We start from the raw sequence: 17,123 nt of genomic DNA on the forward strand, positions 1-17,123 counted from the left end.
CGTGTTGGTCGATGCAGTCTACCGATTCAACTTCATTTCCCATAATGCAACGGGCTGGATACTTCCGTTTCCTCCCGGAAGTGAGTGTCCTGTTAAAATAAACGAGTTCTCAGCCCGTTTGTTTAACCTGCAGGCGGTTCTTCGGGCAAACACATGAAAGCATAACAAACGAGACAATCTTGAAACGCTTTCCAAAAGCAATTCGAAGTGAAGGTAACGGCTTTTAAAATATTTTTATCGTTACCGTTATGAACGTTGATCAAGTTTAGTAGTCAGAGACGATAATGACGACGCGTTTGTTGTGACGCCTTATTGTTTCTGTTTCGTTTCTGCCCAAAAGAGCTTCTGCTACTTATCTCTCCATCATTCTATCGTTTTGATAAATATGATCCACTTCCTGCAGTCTTAGTTAACACAAATAAGGTGAGGAGGATGATGAAATTACCATATAGATACCCCACAACGTACCAGGAAAACCTCGTTAGAGATTTGAGGCGGAATTGGCTCCCAGAAAGTGTGTGTAAGGCGAAATGTGAGTCTTACAAACATTAATTTTCAATAGGAAACCATTAAAATGAGAATAATCCGTTCCCAGGTCCCCATAAAACATAATTTTCTACAAAATAAGCCTGAAAACTATACAAAATATACCTTATTTTGTGTGGAATAAATGTGCTATTTTATTGTAATTAAAGAAATTAACTGTTGTGTATAATAAAGTTGTTTTATTGACCTTTGTGATGGTCGTTGATGTAGTTTCCTCTTGATGATATCCGAGTGATGTTGCTTTCTCGGCGATAATACCCTCACTCACACGGTCCCCTGCTAGTTGCTGTTCGTTAATCCAAATCAACAGAAGTTTTTCAACCTCTTCTATTTCCTGAGACCGTTGCTTAAGCAACACAGAACACAACACTCAAATAGATAGAAAGCTAGCTAGCTAAGAGATAGCTAATAATAATAATAATAACACATTTAATTTCTAAGCGCGTTTCAAAACACTCAAGGACACTTTACAGTCACGGGATAAGAACAGCCTCAAAGTCTCTATTCAACATTTTGAATGGATTTCAACTTACAACCATTTTGACTTACGACCATTTGTGTGGAACATAACTCGGTCGTAAGTCGAATGTTACCTGTATTTGCAGATGCAGTCATGTGACGACAGCCGGCAAGGCCAACGTTCCTGTTGACTAACCCCACGTGGGCGCCACCGCCACCATGGACGGCATTGTGACGGGGTTTTACGGGGTCGCGACCTCCACACCGCTCCAGGCCCATGTGGACTCTTACGAGGAGGAGAAGAAGAAATGCATTTCTGACGTCCGACGGACATTTTGCCTCTTTGTCACATTTGATCTCCTGTTTGTCACCTTGCTGTGGATCATCGAGCTCAACGTGAGAGCGTTTTGCTTTGTTTTGGTCCACTTTCAATCCGGTTTTAGTGTGAAACTGATGCAAATTGCCGCAATCGGATCGCCATATGTATCTGGAAAGGAAGTACCGTATTTATTCGAGTATAACGCGCAAAATTTTCTACCTAAAAAAAAGACATTTTTAAAAATAGGGTCTGGAGTTCGTGGTCGTAAGTACGGGTGGTCGTAAGTCAAGCCGGTCGTAAGTCGGATGTTACCTGTATTATATTTTGTGTGTGGCAGGTAAATGGCGGCCTCCCTGAGCAACTGAACCAGGAAGTGGTCCACTACAACTACCACCGTTCATTCCTCGACATCTTTGTATGAAAATACATACTTGTTTGTTTTTGTAATAGACTTTTAAGTAAACATATATTAAAATTTGCTACGTATTAGCTATCTATTTGCTAGCTATTAGCTATTATTATGATTACTACCCGGCTGGCTATATAGCTAGATACCTAGCTGGCTATCTAGTTGCTCTCTATTAGCTATCTGGCTGGCTCGCTAGCTATCTAGCTGGCTATTAGTTATACGGCTACCTAGGTAGCTGTCTATCTATTAGCTATCTATTGGCTATCCATTAGCGAGCTAGCTTTCTATCTATTTGAGTTACTTCTGGTTCGAATAGACACCGGCGCTTGTGTCTGCCGCTGCTCACCCACAGAAAGACTGTGACTGTAAAGTGACCTTGAGAGTTTTGAAAGGTGATTATAAATGAAATGTATTATTATTATCTATTCGCTAGCTATTAGCTATCTATTTGCTAGCTATCTAGTTTGCTATCTATTGAAGTTACTTCCGGGTTGAGTGAACTTATCCTATGACTGTAAAGTGACCTTGAGGATTTTGAAAGGCGCTTCTAAATGAAATGTATTATTGTTATTATTATTATTATTATTATTATTATTATTAAAAGAATCCATTTCCTGTTTTGGCTCCACCCCTTCAGCTTCTGGCCGTTTTCCGATTCGCCGTCCTGATTTTGGCCTACGCCGTCTGCAGGCTGAGACACTGGTGGGCGGTTGCGGTGAGTACAAAAACCACACACAAGCTATCTGTTGGCTATCTATTAGCCCTCTACTGGCTGGCTAGCTAGCTAGCTTACTATCTATTTACTTCTGGGTTGAGTGAACGCTGGCGCGTGTGGCTGACGCTGCTCACTCACAGAAAAACTGATCCTGTGACTTGAAAGTGACCTTGAGAGTTTTGAAAGGCGCTTAAAAATATATTTATTATTATTATAAAATGTATCAATCTTGTAATTAATTAAGCCGTCCTTTGTCTTGTCAACCAACGAGATGCTGTCCCTTCAAAATAAAATCAAAGAGTTTTGACCGGTGCTTACAAATGACATTTTTGTTGTGTTCAGATCACCACTTCCGTCAGCTCCGCCTTCCTCATCGTCAAAGTCATTTTATCCAAAGTAAGGCATCAAGAACGTCATTTGGGAAAGTGGAAATCTTGTCTCCGTCTGTCTCAAATTCCGTCTTTCTGTCCGTCCATTTTTGCAGCTGCTGTCTCAGGGTGCTTTTGGATACCTGCTGCCCATAATCTCCTTTGTGCTAGCTTGGATCGAAACCTGGCTTTTGGACTTCAAGGTCCTTCCTCAAGAGATGGACGCTGAAAACCGTGAGTGAATGAATGAATAACTAGTTTTCAAAGCTGAAGTGAAGAATCATGACTGTTATTGTGGTCACATGGTACAATTTGACATTTTGCTTGGGACTTTAGCAAGCATCCTGGCACTTGACATGCTTGATTTGCTTTCGAGGGCCGAATAAATTGATGTGGCGGGCCAGATTTGGCCCCCGGGCCTTGCCTTTGACACCGGTGATATAGCTGGTCCCCGTGCTTGTGCTTCATATCCCGCTTTGAATTTCGTCAGGTTACCGGTTCCTGCCGGATGCCGCCACCACGGAACGGGCTCCTCCCCTCGGTCGAGGCCCGCTGTCCGACGGCCAGTTCTACTCCCCGCCCGAGTCGCTGGCAGGTGAGCGCCCCCTAGTGCCTATTTGGTCAACTGCGGCGAACGACAACAGCTTTGCTTCTCCCGTTTCTTCGACAGACACAGATGACGACTTGGATGACAAACAGAGACTGTTGTGAAGGCTCGGGTAACACTGATGCATGCTGGGAAGTAAAAAGTGAAATCGGCCATTTTTTTTTTTTTTTTGGGGTACCTGAATGTCCGTCCAAACAGGAAGTTCCGTGTATTACTTTGAAGGGAAAACTTTGCCTTATGCTTGTTGCACAGACGCGCACGCACACTGAATCAAAGGGAGATGAACTTTGGCATGAAAAAGTGAAAACACGCATGACCAGTAGGATGCAGTAGACAAAAAAATGTGAACTAAACTGACGGCTTTCAAAATAAAAGCCTGCCTGAGTCAACTGTTAATAATGGAACACACACACACGCCTACACAGACATAAAAAAAAACACAAAACACACACACACTGACAAAATAATGCACATAAAAACTTGAAAATGTACCCCCTCCCCAAAAAAAGGGCACATCTACAGCTCGATGATAGCGAGCGAGGATGCTAGCAGTCTTTCTATTCAGCTAACTGGCTAATCCTTTACATCACAGGAAGAGAAGTCTTACCCTGGGCATACGCATATGGCATACACCGAGAAATACGGTAATAGTATCTTGAAAAGAATTCTAAAATGCGTCGGGATGCAAGAATATGAGTTACGGTATATGCTCCCTCTTACGAGTACCAGTCAAGAAGCGAGCAGCAGCATTCTGGACCAACTAGAGACCCTTCGTGGAGGATTGTCTGACTCCAAAGTAAAATGTATTTCGATCATCGAACCGAGATGGAGTTAAAAACAACACCAATTTGTCACGTTTATTATTATTAGCTATCTATCAGCTAGCTAGTTAGCTTTTTTATCTATTTGAGTTACTTCCTGGTTTAGTGAACGCTGGCGCGTGTGGCTGCCGCTGCTCACCCGCAGGAAAACGTATCCTGTGCCCGTAAAGTGACCATGAGAGTTTTGAAAGGCGCTTAGAAATGAAATATTATTATTATTATTATGATAAAGTCACTGTCCCAGTTTGAGACTGATGACTTCAGACAAGAAGCCAGGAGGACCAGGTCTACAAGATGAGATCTACAGCGGCCATTGGGACCAAACAGTATCATTTCTGTCTGCTAGGGTGAGATCTTACTGGGTGGACGATGAAGACTGACCCTCGTGTAGGTCTTGAGCATTGCCCCCAACCCCCCCGTCCCCCTTCAGTTGGTGCTGCAGCTAGTCCCGGGATGGTGGCATGCAGTTCCAGACCTCCTGGCCTAAGCACCGGCAGAAACCGTAGACCATCACCGTGACAAGGCTGGCAGGGACCAGACTCACCAGCAGGACCCCAAGGGTAGTTTGCTGCATGATGAGCAGATAGACCCCCATGGGCAGTGAGCTAAAGTACAGTAGCCCCAGCACCCACACCAGCACCCGGGCTGACGTCTGGCACAGGAGGGTGGCGCAGTTCCACAGGGTCCACCGTTGCCTGACAGATGGCGCGGAGTCCTGGCTGGAGGAGCGGAAGACCTGACTCGAAACGAGTTGATCGCCAAGCCGGTCCTGGACTTGTGAGGGCGCCGGTGGAGGCTCCATAATGGTGATGACCACAAAGTTGGGGGAACCTCGGATCGAGGAGTAGGTAGAGGACATTGCGGTGGGTTCGCTTCCCATCAAGGAACTGAGGTGGCGAGGGTTCAGGAGCAGTTCGTCTTGCCGGAAAAGAAAGTTCCCCTGGTACCCCCGTTTGCTGCTCCCTGGGGCTGCTAGCGCGCTGAGCAGGTTGTAATCATCCGGGAGGCTGCTAGCCGCATCCCCCGGCGGCCTGCTAACGTAGCGGCAGAAGGGGCAGACGACGGTACAGGGAGGCGACTCTCCAGCGTCCTGGATCTTGACCAGGCACTTGGCGCAGAGGCGGTGGCAACATTCCAGAACTTTGGGCCGCTGGCTCCCCAGGGTGTAAGCGCAGTAGCAGATCTTGCACTCCAGCTCCTCTGCGATTTGACGCTCCGCATGGTTGCTTATCTCCTCGATCATTTCAAATTCCACAACGTGGCGTATTGTCCATCTTCCAGTCTTACCTTCAACGTTTCAAGCAAGTCCCACGTTAAAAACTAACCAAAAAAGGCAAGTTGAAGAAGAGACCATTGGCTTTTTCCATCATCTGAATGTCATACTCTGGACGGACATTCAGGTACCACATCATCAAAACCAAGTCCAAGTCAGATGGAGACTGTTCCGTCATTTTAGCCAACCAAGACCTAAAATTGCAGATTCAAGTCCCCGTGACCAACCTGACTGAAAATCACCAGGAGAAAAGCGGACCCTGATCACCGGGAGAATCCCACCAACCGGACCCTGGATGGTCAATTAAGGGTCACCATGGTCCCGTTCTTGAAGACAAGCCATGACCCCTCTGTAGTCTTCAAGGATCGTAACGTTGCAAGTGGATTCCGGTGGGCAGAAGCCGTCTGAGGACTTTAGCTTGCGTGGTGGTTTTGGGGGGATTAAGGGGGTGGTTAAAGACCCTTTCAAGGCGGAGCGTGTGAGCGAGAGATAACTGTTAACACAGCACACAAGAGAACAAACAGAAGGCAAAGGACAACAAAGGCCGGACTGTGCAAAGCAGCGCTGGAATTTTCGAGCCGGCTCTTTTCTTGCTCAGTCAAATTTGCTCCAATTAGTGGCCGGCACACAAAGTGATCTCCTGTCCGTTAATGCAAGCGTGCGTTCCTAGTGGCCCAGAGGGGACAACATCCATGATTTGCAACAAAAAAAATGTGGTCTACTCAGACCACAGTATCATCAAATAAATACAGCTAGCTAGCTGGATAGATGGATACAGATAGCTAGAGAGATAGCTAGCTAGCGAGAGAGGCAGACAGCTAACCATCTAGAGAGGCAGAGAGCTAGCTAGAGAGGTAAAGAGCTAGCTAGCTAGAGAGGTAGAGAGCTAGCTAGCTAGAGAGATAGAAAGATAGCTAGTGAGAGATGGATAGATACCGTAGATGGATGGCTAGCTAGCTAAATGGATAGAGAGAGAGTTAGAGATAGATAGATGCAGTGAGAAGAATATTGAGTCACTAAATAGAGAGGAATGAGTGGCTACGTAGCAAGAATAGCATCTATGTAAATTGTGCTCAATGGTTTCATCACAAAATCTGGCAGGGCTTTGAAAATGTGTAATACGCAAAAATACGTTTTGTTTTTACTTCCGGTACTGAACCAGTAAATTTTATTTTGAAAAGCCACTAACAAATCGAGTCGTCGTTCTTTTTTTTTATGACGCGGAACTCATGACGGGACGAGTTCGGCCGCTCCGCGGGCGCTGGCGGAGTTTTCATGCTGGCAACCGGAGAAGTAGGAAGCTCGTCAGGCGGCGGGGAGGAGGCGCCACCCGGCCTTCCCCCCGGGGAGAAGGGGGCGAGACCCGGCCTGCCTCCCGGGGAGAAGGGGCCGCCACCCGGCCGGCCGGCTGGAGCTCTCACGTCGGGCCTGGTGGACTGGGAGCGGAGGGCGTGTAGGACTTTTGCCTTGTTTGCTGCAGCCAACGCGGCGATGTAAGTCGAACGCATGACGCAGACATACGACAACACCTCCAGACCAGTTTTAGGTCGATTTCAGTGCCATCTTTATTTATATCTATAAAGGATGATGGTGATATAAAAAAATACCTGACATTGATGAGTCTAATTTAATGGTAGGTAGCAGTGGCGGACCGTCAAGGCCTGCAAAGCCTTCTCTGCTGGCCTAAAATGATCTGAACACGGACTGATGGTAGTTCCATTTTGTCCATGAATTCTTATTACATAATTCAAAATTGTCTTTCAGCTTCCTTTTCCCCTGTTGCACTGCTTCCAGAAGTCTGTTTTTCTATTTAAGCATCTAACCAATCACATTTCAGCCATCATTTGTTACCAGGGTTAGCAATAGACCTGGACGCCTTCATCCATCACTTCTGCAGGCCCTGGAACCTCAAACTGTTGCTTTAACCAATCAAATTTCGAGTTGGCAAACCAAAAGGGATTCTTGAAATTATGATTGGCTAGTGACTAGCCAATCATAGTTTGCAAAAACCGTTCTGATCACAAGGCGATGGTGACAAGAGCATACTGGCCACAGCTAGCATACTTTATCGGTAGAGAGCTGTGTAGGCAAGGTTTTGAAAGGCGCTTAGAAATTAAATGTATTATTATTATTATTATTTAATTGCAGTTTTGTCAATCGACAATGGCTAAAGGCTAATGGTACCTTCTAGTGGACTTGTATTAAATCACACCACACTTTTTTCAGTCTGGATTGATTCAGACTAGTTTGCGAAAACTGTTCTGATCACAAGTGATAAGAGCATACTGGCCAGAGCTAGCATACTTTATCGATTGCGAGCTGCGTACGCAATCCACGCAAATTGTGTGGATTTAATGGCAATTTTGTCAACCCACAATGGCTGATCCCCTCTAGTGGACTTGTCGTAAATCACACCACACTTTTTTTCAGTCTGGATTGATTCAGACATAGCACTACTGAAGGCCTAGCCATGAAATCCACGACCCGCCACTGCTAGGTAGTGGTTTTTTTCCTTGTATATTTCTGTCATCGTATTGATTAAACATTTCTGTATCAGAATCAGAATTATCTTTATTGTCAAGTATGTAGAACACACAAGGAATTTCTGCGGAAGCTTCAGAGTGAATTTCCTACTTCCTGTTTGATATTTGAATTCCTTTCAATTTTAATAAGTATGTGACGGCATTTAGTGTCCCAATGTCGATGCGATCCTTGCAGGTTGTTAGCCCATAGCTGGTTGCGAAGCTACTGCTCGGTCGCCATCCTCCTGCTTCTGTTGGTTGTCACGGTGACGGTCAAGGATGCGATTGGCTCTAGAAACAAAGGTGACAAACACACCCACCCCCTTTTGTATTGCCTGATTGCAAATCGATACAATTGATTTATTCAAATCATGATCATGAATTCCTGCTTTGTGTTGTTTGCAGAAGATGGGGTGTGGCGCCACCTTTTGGCCAGGTAAGGAAATGCATTTGCTAAGGCAAAAAATACATTTGCAGTTTTGTCAACAATTTGAAATTATTCAAATGGATTTCAATTTCAACGAGTGAATCATAATAATAATAATAATAAATTTCATTTATAAGCGCCTTTCAAAGCCTTCTATTTCATGAAAATGATCTTTAGGGATTTTCATTGTTTGTTCCGCCATTTTGTTTCACGTCCCAAGTACTAATAGCTATCTATTCGCTAGCTAATAGCTATAATAATAATATATTTCATTTCTAAGCGCCTTTCAAAACTCTCAAGGTCACTTTACAATTACATGATAGGTTTTTTCTGTGGGTGCGCCAGCGTTCACTCAACCCAGAAGTAACTCGAATAGATAGCAATGGCTGGAATCCATAAGTACCAATTGAACTGTGTTTGGTTAATAAAATATTATAACATAGTATGATGTATAATGTTTATAAAACATATCTATTTGTTAGCTATTAGCTATTTATTCGCTAGCTATTAGCTATTTACTCGCTAGCTAGCTAGCTTGCTATCTATTTGAGTTACTTCCGAGATGATTGTTAGCCCCGTTTTTTTGTTTGTTTGTTTGGTTTTTTTTGCATTAACCGTTAGCATTAAGCTATAAAGACTGACAAAATGTTATGGTAGTACGTCTGAATTGGGAGATGCGTCCGCCTGTCTGTCTCTCTGTCTGCCTGTCTGTCTGCAGTATTTGTCTGTCTCTCGAGCTCAAAGCTGGCGCGCTTGTTGCTGTCATGTTTTTAGTGTTTGTCACCTGCGTCTGTCCGTCCGTCCAGCGTCATGTGATTGGCTGGCGCGCTCATGCAAAGGATTGTGGGAGATTAGAGCTGCTGACAGCTGACGCCTTTGCGCGCACACACGCACACACACACACACGCGAATGTCACCTACTTAATTGTGTGTATATGTGTGTTTAAATGTGCGTGTGTGTGTGTGTCCATGTGAGAATTTATTCTAACATCACACTCGCGCAAGTGTATAAACATCATGTGACACTCTTGTTGCTGTCAATCAAGGTATGTTCCTATGGCAACATGTGAAACCACCCTGGCGCGTGTGTGTGTGTGTGTGTGTGTGTGTGTGTGTGTGTGTGTGTGTGTGTGTGTGTGTGTGTGTGTGTGTGTGTGTGTGTGTGTGTGTGTCATAACCGAGTGTACAAACATCATGTGACCCCAGAGTGGTCTTCGAGGAAAGAGGCCCGGAATGTTATGCACGTGTGGCTGCCGCTGCTCACCCGCAGAAAAACGTATCCTGTGACTGTAAAGTGACCTTGAGAGTTTTGAAATGCGCTTAGAAATTAAATGTATTATTATTATTTGCGTGTGCGTGGGTGTGTGTGTCTGTGTTGTGGGGTGATTCCTCACATTGGAAACGTATTTGGTACAGCCAGGGAGTGGAACCAATCGTGATTGGTCGAGGAGAGACACACCCTCCACAGCAAGCTCTCTGATTGGATGAGAGACGGCGAGAGTAAAACAAACAAACATCTCTTATTAAAATGATATTGAACGTTTCTTATTTAATAATAATAATAATAGATTTCATTTATAAGCGCCTTTCAAAACTGTCAAGGTCACTTTACAGTCACAGGATAAGTTTTTCTGTGGGTGAGCAGCGGCAGCCACATGCGCCAGCGTTCACTCAACCCCGAAGTAACTCAAATAGATAGAAGATAGATTTAAAAAGTTTAAGTGTGGTTGTGTCACAAATTTGTATGAGAGTTTGTATGTTGATATATTTTGTCTTTGTGAGCGTGTGGCCATATTTGTTATGAAAGGTGCATGTGTGTTGTTGTTGTTGTTGTTGTTGTTGTGTGTGAGGCAGCGGCGTGCCGTCCCGCTGTCGGCTTTCGTCACCAAGTAGCATGACCGCTCTTATTTTTAGCGCGCCTGCCTTCAAATAGGCCAGCCGGACTTTGTTTAGCATAAACGAGCGTCCGCAACGCGTTTTGCCACCGCTGGGATTTAAAAAAAGAAACGGGAATTTTCCGTTTTTTTTTTTTTTTTTTTTGCTTGAGACTAAAAGGCCAAGGTGATACTTCCCAGGAACAGGTACGACGAGTACACAATGAAGAGACTTCCGAAAATATCCTTGACGTCATTTCTGGCGTGACATTGTTGTCATTTTTATGCTAACGTATTGCGCGATTGTTCGTGATCGTGATGTGTTTTGTCCCTTTTTGGCAAAATGGATTGCTTTCACATTGAGTTGTTACAAAAAAAATAAGTTTTTTTTTTTTACAAAATATGGAATTTATTAATAAATCACCGTACCCGCATTGTGATCTATGGCGTCGTAGGGAAAAAAATGTTTATGTTACTGTTTTTCTTCCAAAATATTTCATATTTCACAATCACTGTGACCAAAATAGCTTGATGAGGATATATATATATATATATATATATATATATATATATATATATATATATATATATATATATATATATATATCTATATATCTATCTATATATATATATATATATATATATATATATACACAGTATACTGCATATATATACACAGTATATACTGCATATGTATAATACAGTATATACTGCATATATACGTATATATAAAACAGTATATGCTGCATATACAGTGATACCTCAGCTTACGAACTTAATTGGTTCTCAGAAAGTGAGTGTAAGGCGAAAAGTGTGTCTTCCGAACATTAATTTCCCATAGGAAACTATAAAAAATGAGAATAATCCGTTTCCAGGTCCCCATCAAAGATACTTTTCTACTAAGTAATCCTTAAAAGTACACAAAATATACCTTCTTTTATGTATAATAAATGTGCTATTGTATTGTAATAAAAGAAATAAACTGTACTGTATAATAAAATCATTTTATTGACCTTTGTGATGGTTGTTAATGTATTTGCCTCTTGATGATATCCGAGTGAAGTTGCCGTGCTTTCTCGGCGATAATAACCTCACTCACACTGTCCCCTGCTAGCTGCTTTTTGACTTGACAACTGCGACGTTGGTTTTTCTTCCAGCTGGACGATGATGGACCCATCGTACTCGCCACAGAACTCTGACTCAGAACTGCACTTGAGAGGATCTCTGCGGATGTTCCTGCTGGAGACCTCGGCTTTCAAGCAGCAGAACCCTGGCAAGGTGGGGCTCTCTGAAGCTACGTCTTCGTGATGATGATGATGATGATGATGATGATGATCTTGGTTCTCCTTCAGTTCTGTCTGCTGGTATGCAGCTTCTGCACTTTCTTTGCTGTCCTCGGGCGCCTCATTCCAGGGATCGTCATCTCTTACTTTCTATGTGAGTTTGTCAATCAATAAATATCCCGATTCATGACCATTCCAATCAATCTTTTACCTATCTGGCTGGCTCATGATAATAATAAGAATACCATTGATTGATAAGCGCCTTTCAAAACTCTCACTGTCACTTTACAGTCACAGGATGAGTTTTTCTGTGGGTGAGTAGCGGCAGCCACACGCGCCAGCGTTCACTCAAAACTGAAGTAACTCAAATAGATAAAAAGCTAGCTAGCTAGTCAATCAATAGCCAACATATATCTAGCTAGATAGCCAGCCAGCTAGATACCTAATAGATAGCTAGCTAGATAGCTAGCTTGCCAGCCAGCTAGATACCTATTAGATAGCTAGCTAGATAGCTAGCTAGCTAGCCAATCAATAGCCAACAGATATCTAGCTAGATAGCCAGCCAGATAGATACCTGCTAGATAGCTAGCTAGCTAGCCAATCAATAGCCAACAGATACCTAGCTAGATAACCAACCAGCTAGATACGTAATAGATAGCTTGCTAGATAGCTAGCTGGCTAGCTAGCCAATCAACAGCCAACAGATACCTAATAGATAGCTAGCTAGATAGCTTTCTAGCTAGCCAGCCAGATTGCTAATAGATAGAGCAAATGATAATAATAAATATCATTTACAAGCGCTTTTCAAAACTCTCAAGGTCACTTTACAGTAACAGGATAAGTTTTTCTGGGGGTGAGCAGCGGCAGCCATTAGCTATCGGGCTAGCTATTTATTAGCTGTGTGGTTGTAAAGTGACCTTGAGAGTTTTGAAAGGCGCTTATAAATGAAATGTAGTATTATTATTAAAAAAAAATCAACATTTTAAAAACTATAACAATTGGATTGGATTGGATTGGATTGGATCTGCCTTTATTAGTCTCGCAGTGGAGAAATTTACATTTCACAGCAGCAAAGTTGCAGCAGCAATTCCAATCAGTAATAATCAAAATCAATGGTAATTGCAATATTTGTCTGCCATTTTTGTCTTCAGTGTTGTCTGTCTTCATGTGGCCCGTGTTGTCGTCATCATGGCTGAAGCCGCTTCTCCAAAAATTGAACTTTGGCGTGTCGCTGTTGCTGCAGAAGATAAAGGAAGATCACGGTTAATGACATCATATTAAAAAAAAATGCTACATGCTAGTTTGTTAGCTTGTGATTGACTCATCGGTGTTCTGGACTGTTGTGTTCTCATCCCGCAGCCAGAAGAATCCTGAAGGCTCAGGTTGAGGAATCGGTCGAATCTGACCTATCGTCCATGTTTCCCAAGGTGGGCAGATGGTCCTTGTTAGCATACAATAACATCATTTATTATACATAAAACGAGTTTTAAGGCTTATTTAGTAGAAAATTATGCTTTATGGGGATCTGGGAACGGATTATTCTCATTTTTATCGTTTCCTATGGGAAATGAATTCTTGGAATACACACTTTTCACCTTACACACACTTTCTGGGAATCAATTAAGGTCTTAAGCCAAGGTATCACTGTATGTCATTTTAAACATATTGGCTAGCTATAGCTAGCTAGCTAGCTATTTAACTAACTCCTATGACTGTCAAGTGACCTTGAGAGTTTTGAAGAGCGCTTGTAAATGAAATCTATTATTATTATTATTATTATTACCGTCATCATTATTATTATTATGCTTATTATTATGCTTATTATTATTATTATTATTATTATCATTAGCTATCTCGTAGATAGCTAGCTTTCTATCTATTTGAGTTACTTCCGGCTTGAGTGAACCCTGGCGCGTGTGGCTGCCGCTGCTCACCCACAGAAAAACTTATCCTGTGACAGTAAAGTGACCTTGAGAGTTTTGAAAGGCGCTTAGAAATGAATGAATGTGATGCAATATTTTCTTTTGAAATGTTTGACACACCCTTGTTTGTGTTCAAATACCCCTTGTTGAAAGGATTGATGACAATGGCGTGACAGCTAATGCTAATCATTAGCCCATTGATGCCGTTTGCCATTATGTGTTCGTATGAAGCTCTCAGCAGTCTTGCGACATTGAGATTTCCTGTCAATCAGCAGTCGTCAAATAATCTCCAATGCGAAATCATTGTCATGATCAGTACTTTGATCAAAATCATCCATTTTGAATAACCCGTCGTCCATTTTGTTTTGTGCTTGTCAGTTGGACTCGGCGGCGTGTCGGGAGTTGTCGGTTTCGGACACGTCGGCGTCGGATGTGTCGTGGACGGACAACTTGAACCTGTCCGAAGAGAATACGCCTCAAACGGAAAATTCTGAAGGTGACTTTTCACAATAAAATACTGTTTTTACGTAAGCCTGATTAAATAAAAAAAACAAATGAGACAAATGTTTTAATATTAAATGTATTACTGAATAAGCCACTTTAGGTACAGTGTGAAGGGTAACACAAAAAAGTAGATGACAAAAACAACTATACAGTCAAACCCGGCTATGTATTAGCTATCTATCCAGCTAGCTAGCAAGCTAATAGCTGGCTATATTTTGGCTATCTAGTTTGCTGGCAGGCTATCTATTAGCTATCTATCCAGCTAGCTAGCTATTAGATATTTATTAGCGAGATAGAAGGCTGGCTAGCTATTAGCTACCTATTAGCTATCTAGCTGGCTGGCTATCTGTTAGCTATCTATCAAGCTAGCCTGCTATTAGCTAGTTAGCTGGCCGTCTATTGGCTATCTGTTAGCTAGCTAGCTGGCTATCTATTAGCTATCGAATAGCTAGCTAGCTTTCTATCTATTTGAGTTATTCCGGGTTGAGTGAACACTGGCGCGTGTGACTGCCGCTGCTCATCCACAGTAAAACTGATCCATTGACTGATTTGGATGAACGAAAAGCAGCTCGCGGGGGACAGTGTGAGTGAGGATGTTATCGCACAGAAAGCACGGGAACTTCACTTGTATATCATCAAGAGGCAACCACATCAACGACCATCACAAAAGTCAATAAAATGACTTTATTATAAAGTACAGTTTATTTCTTTCATTACTATACAATAGCGCATTTATTATACATAAAATAAGGAATATTTTGTGTAGTTTTAAGGCTTAAAAAAAGTAGAAAATTATGGTTTATAGGGACCTGGGAACAGATTATTCTCATTTTAATGGTTTCTTATGGGAAATAAATGTTTGGAAGACTAACTTTTCGCCTTACACACAATTTCTGGGAACCAATTAAGTTTGTAAGCTGAGGTATCACTGTACCATGACACCATCGCAGTTTGACCTTTTGACCCCCTCCCCTCCTCCCCTCCAAGACCTGGACAGAGAGATGTTCTCCAGCGGTCTTTACGACTTCCCCTCCGTTGACAACGGCGCCACCACCAACGGCGAGGACGATGAAGATGTCAGCATTGGCCTTCCTCAGCCAATGGGGAGCAAACGCGACGCCCCGCCCCCCGACAATGACACGACCCTGGACCTGGTCCACAAAGTCCTCCAGGGTGCCATGACCGCCGCCATCCAGGAAGTGGGCGTCGGCTTCAGACTTCCCGAAGAATCGGACAGTGAAACCGACGACTTTGAGTTGCTGGACGGGGCAGAAGTGGACCTTCTCGAATGGGGCGGAGCCAAGTCTGCCATCCAAGAATCTGAAAGCAAAACCCCCGGATTCCTCGCCAAAATTCTGAGACGACATTGATTGACTGTACGTGATTGAATTTGTCCAGTGACCAAGCTTTTTAGCCATGACGTGTTAGCATTAAGCTAACGGGGGCATTTCTAACACTGCAGAATCAATGCTAATCGTTAGCATATATATATGGTGTTTTTCATCAAGTGTTAGCATTAAAGGACAACCGACACCATTTTTTTGTTTCCTAACTGACATCAGAAAAACATTTAATAGCATCTAAAATAGCCAAAACATGCAGGCTGATTTTTAGTCAAATGCAAAACACCAATCAAAATGACTTCAAGTGTCCCAAAACTGCTACAAAAATGAGTTCGAATCTGGGTAGATTCAGAAAGTCCCGCCCCCTTGTTCGTGACGTCACGCTAGGATACTCCTTCACAAACTGCCTTGCTCCAGAATCAAAACAATGGCTTCAGAGAGTTCAGATTGGGAGAAGATGCTTTCTTGTTACTCATCCACTTATGAATATGATTCAAAGAGTTCTGAAGAGGAAAGCATAAATGTTTGCCATCCATTAAAGAAGTCCTTCCGTATCAATGTCAGCCGTCTGTACTCCAATGTAGTGCCAAGAAAATGCACAAGGTGGCGCACAAGCTCCATTGGAAATGGGTTGGTTTGTCTGTCACTTTACAAATTATGGACGCAACTTGTCCGGAGGTGTCGGTTGTCCTTTAAGGTTTCATCCTGCTGGTTGGATTCATTTTTTTTACTCTATCCTTTTAAAATATGTTATCACTTTTTCATTTGTTGCGCTCATTTATATCATGCTTTTGTGAAATCAAGCGTTTTAACTTCTTTTCCATAGCAAGCTAGCTATATCGCTAATAGCAAAATAGCCAGCTACTCACCAGCGACATAGCCAGCTAATAGATAGCTACCTATATCGCCAATAGATAGCAAGCCATATCGCCAACAACTAGCTCGCTGTAAAGTGACCTTGAGAGCTTTGAAAGGCGCTTAGAAATGAAATGTATTATTATTCTAATAAATTAAATATATTCTTACTATTATTATCAACATGTCTGACAGTTCTACTGCTATCTAGCAAGCTAGCGATTGGCGATATTGCTTACTATCTATTCGCGATATCGGTAGCTATCTATTAGCTGGCTATATCGCTAATACTATTAGTAATAGCTAGCTAGCTATATCGCTAAAAGCTATTAGCGATTTAGCTAGCTATCTAGCTTTGTATCTATTTGCATTAGTACTTCCGGGTTGAGTGAACGCTGACGCTGCTCACCCACAGAAAAACTTATCCTGGGGACTGACTGATTATTATTATTATTATTATTACTATTATTATTATTTATTATTATGATTTGAATTAGCTTAAAAACAATGCGCCTTCTGTTTTGTGCCGAAATCATAATCAGCGTGTGATAGTCACGTGTTTTTTTTTCGTGGTTACGTCCAATGACTTGATCCAAACGAGCCTAGCTTGACTGAAAAAGTAAAATAGATATTATTGATATATTCAAATACATATATGACATATATGTATGTCCAAAGTTGCCTTTTGCTTGTCTGCCATTTCGCGTTTGACATGCATTAATGTATCTGTGTAACTTGAAACCATGTTAATAAAATGTTACGTGTGAGATAGTTCGTTCATGTTAGTTACTTGGGGCAGGAAAAAAATCCATATTTTTTGGTTGCGGGTGGATTATGATGTCATAAAGACAACGATAAAAAGTGACGATTAAGTTG

The 17,123-nt window shown here is 42.4% G+C and overlaps 3 protein-coding genes across 5 annotated transcripts; 2 read left to right on the forward strand and 1 right to left on the reverse strand.

The window, feature by feature from the left end:
• Nucleotides 1-55: 55 nt before the first annotated feature.
• On the forward strand, nucleotides 56-3,812 carry stard3nl (STARD3 N-terminal like). 2 transcript variants are annotated; one of them, XM_089008269.1, is made up of 8 exons: nucleotides 56-213; nucleotides 1,152-1,401; nucleotides 1,659-1,739; nucleotides 2,371-2,448; nucleotides 2,791-2,844; nucleotides 2,933-3,050; nucleotides 3,307-3,411; nucleotides 3,487-3,812. In XM_089008269.1, exons 2-8 carry the CDS (start codon nucleotides 1,225-1,227, stop codon nucleotides 3,525-3,527), a joined length of 654 nt encoding a protein of 217 aa, XP_088864395.1. In that variant the 5' UTR covers nucleotides 56-213; nucleotides 1,152-1,224; the 3' UTR covers nucleotides 3,528-3,812. The 2 variants fall into 2 exon arrangements, with proteins under 2 accessions (XP_088864395.1, XP_088864396.1); XM_089008270.1 differs by having other exon boundaries at nucleotides 1,662-1,739.
• Nucleotides 3,813-4,286: 474 nt separating this feature from the next.
• On the reverse strand, nucleotides 4,287-6,287 carry rnf182 (ring finger protein 182). The gene has a single exon (XM_089008451.1). It carries the CDS (start codon nucleotides 5,485-5,487, stop codon nucleotides 4,687-4,689), a length of 801 nt encoding a protein of 266 aa, XP_088864577.1. The 5' UTR covers nucleotides 5,488-6,287; the 3' UTR covers nucleotides 4,287-4,686.
• A 374-nt stretch (nucleotides 6,288-6,661) lies between these two features.
• On the forward strand, nucleotides 6,662-17,014 carry retreg1 (reticulophagy regulator 1). 2 transcript variants are annotated; one of them, XM_089007488.1, is made up of 9 exons: nucleotides 6,662-7,010; nucleotides 8,236-8,342; nucleotides 8,445-8,475; nucleotides 11,498-11,618; nucleotides 11,693-11,777; nucleotides 12,775-12,885; nucleotides 12,983-13,050; nucleotides 13,924-14,041; nucleotides 15,037-17,014. In XM_089007488.1, the coding sequence occupies exons 1-9, from the start codon at nucleotides 6,793-6,795 to the stop codon at nucleotides 15,417-15,419; spliced, it is 1,242 nt and encodes a 413-aa protein (XP_088863614.1). In that variant the 5' UTR covers nucleotides 6,662-6,792; the 3' UTR covers nucleotides 15,420-17,014. The 2 variants fall into 2 exon arrangements, with proteins under 2 accessions (XP_088863614.1, XP_088863615.1); XM_089007489.1 differs by having other exon boundaries at nucleotides 8,448-8,475.
• Nucleotides 17,015-17,123: the final 109 nt, after the last annotated feature.

Source organism: Hippocampus bargibanti, linkage group LG11 (assembly GCF_051943395.1).
Source record: "Hippocampus bargibanti isolate YZ-2025 linkage group LG11, ASM5194339v1, whole genome shotgun sequence".
NCBI classification, from domain to species: domain Eukaryota; kingdom Metazoa; phylum Chordata; class Actinopteri; order Syngnathiformes; family Syngnathidae; genus Hippocampus; species Hippocampus bargibanti.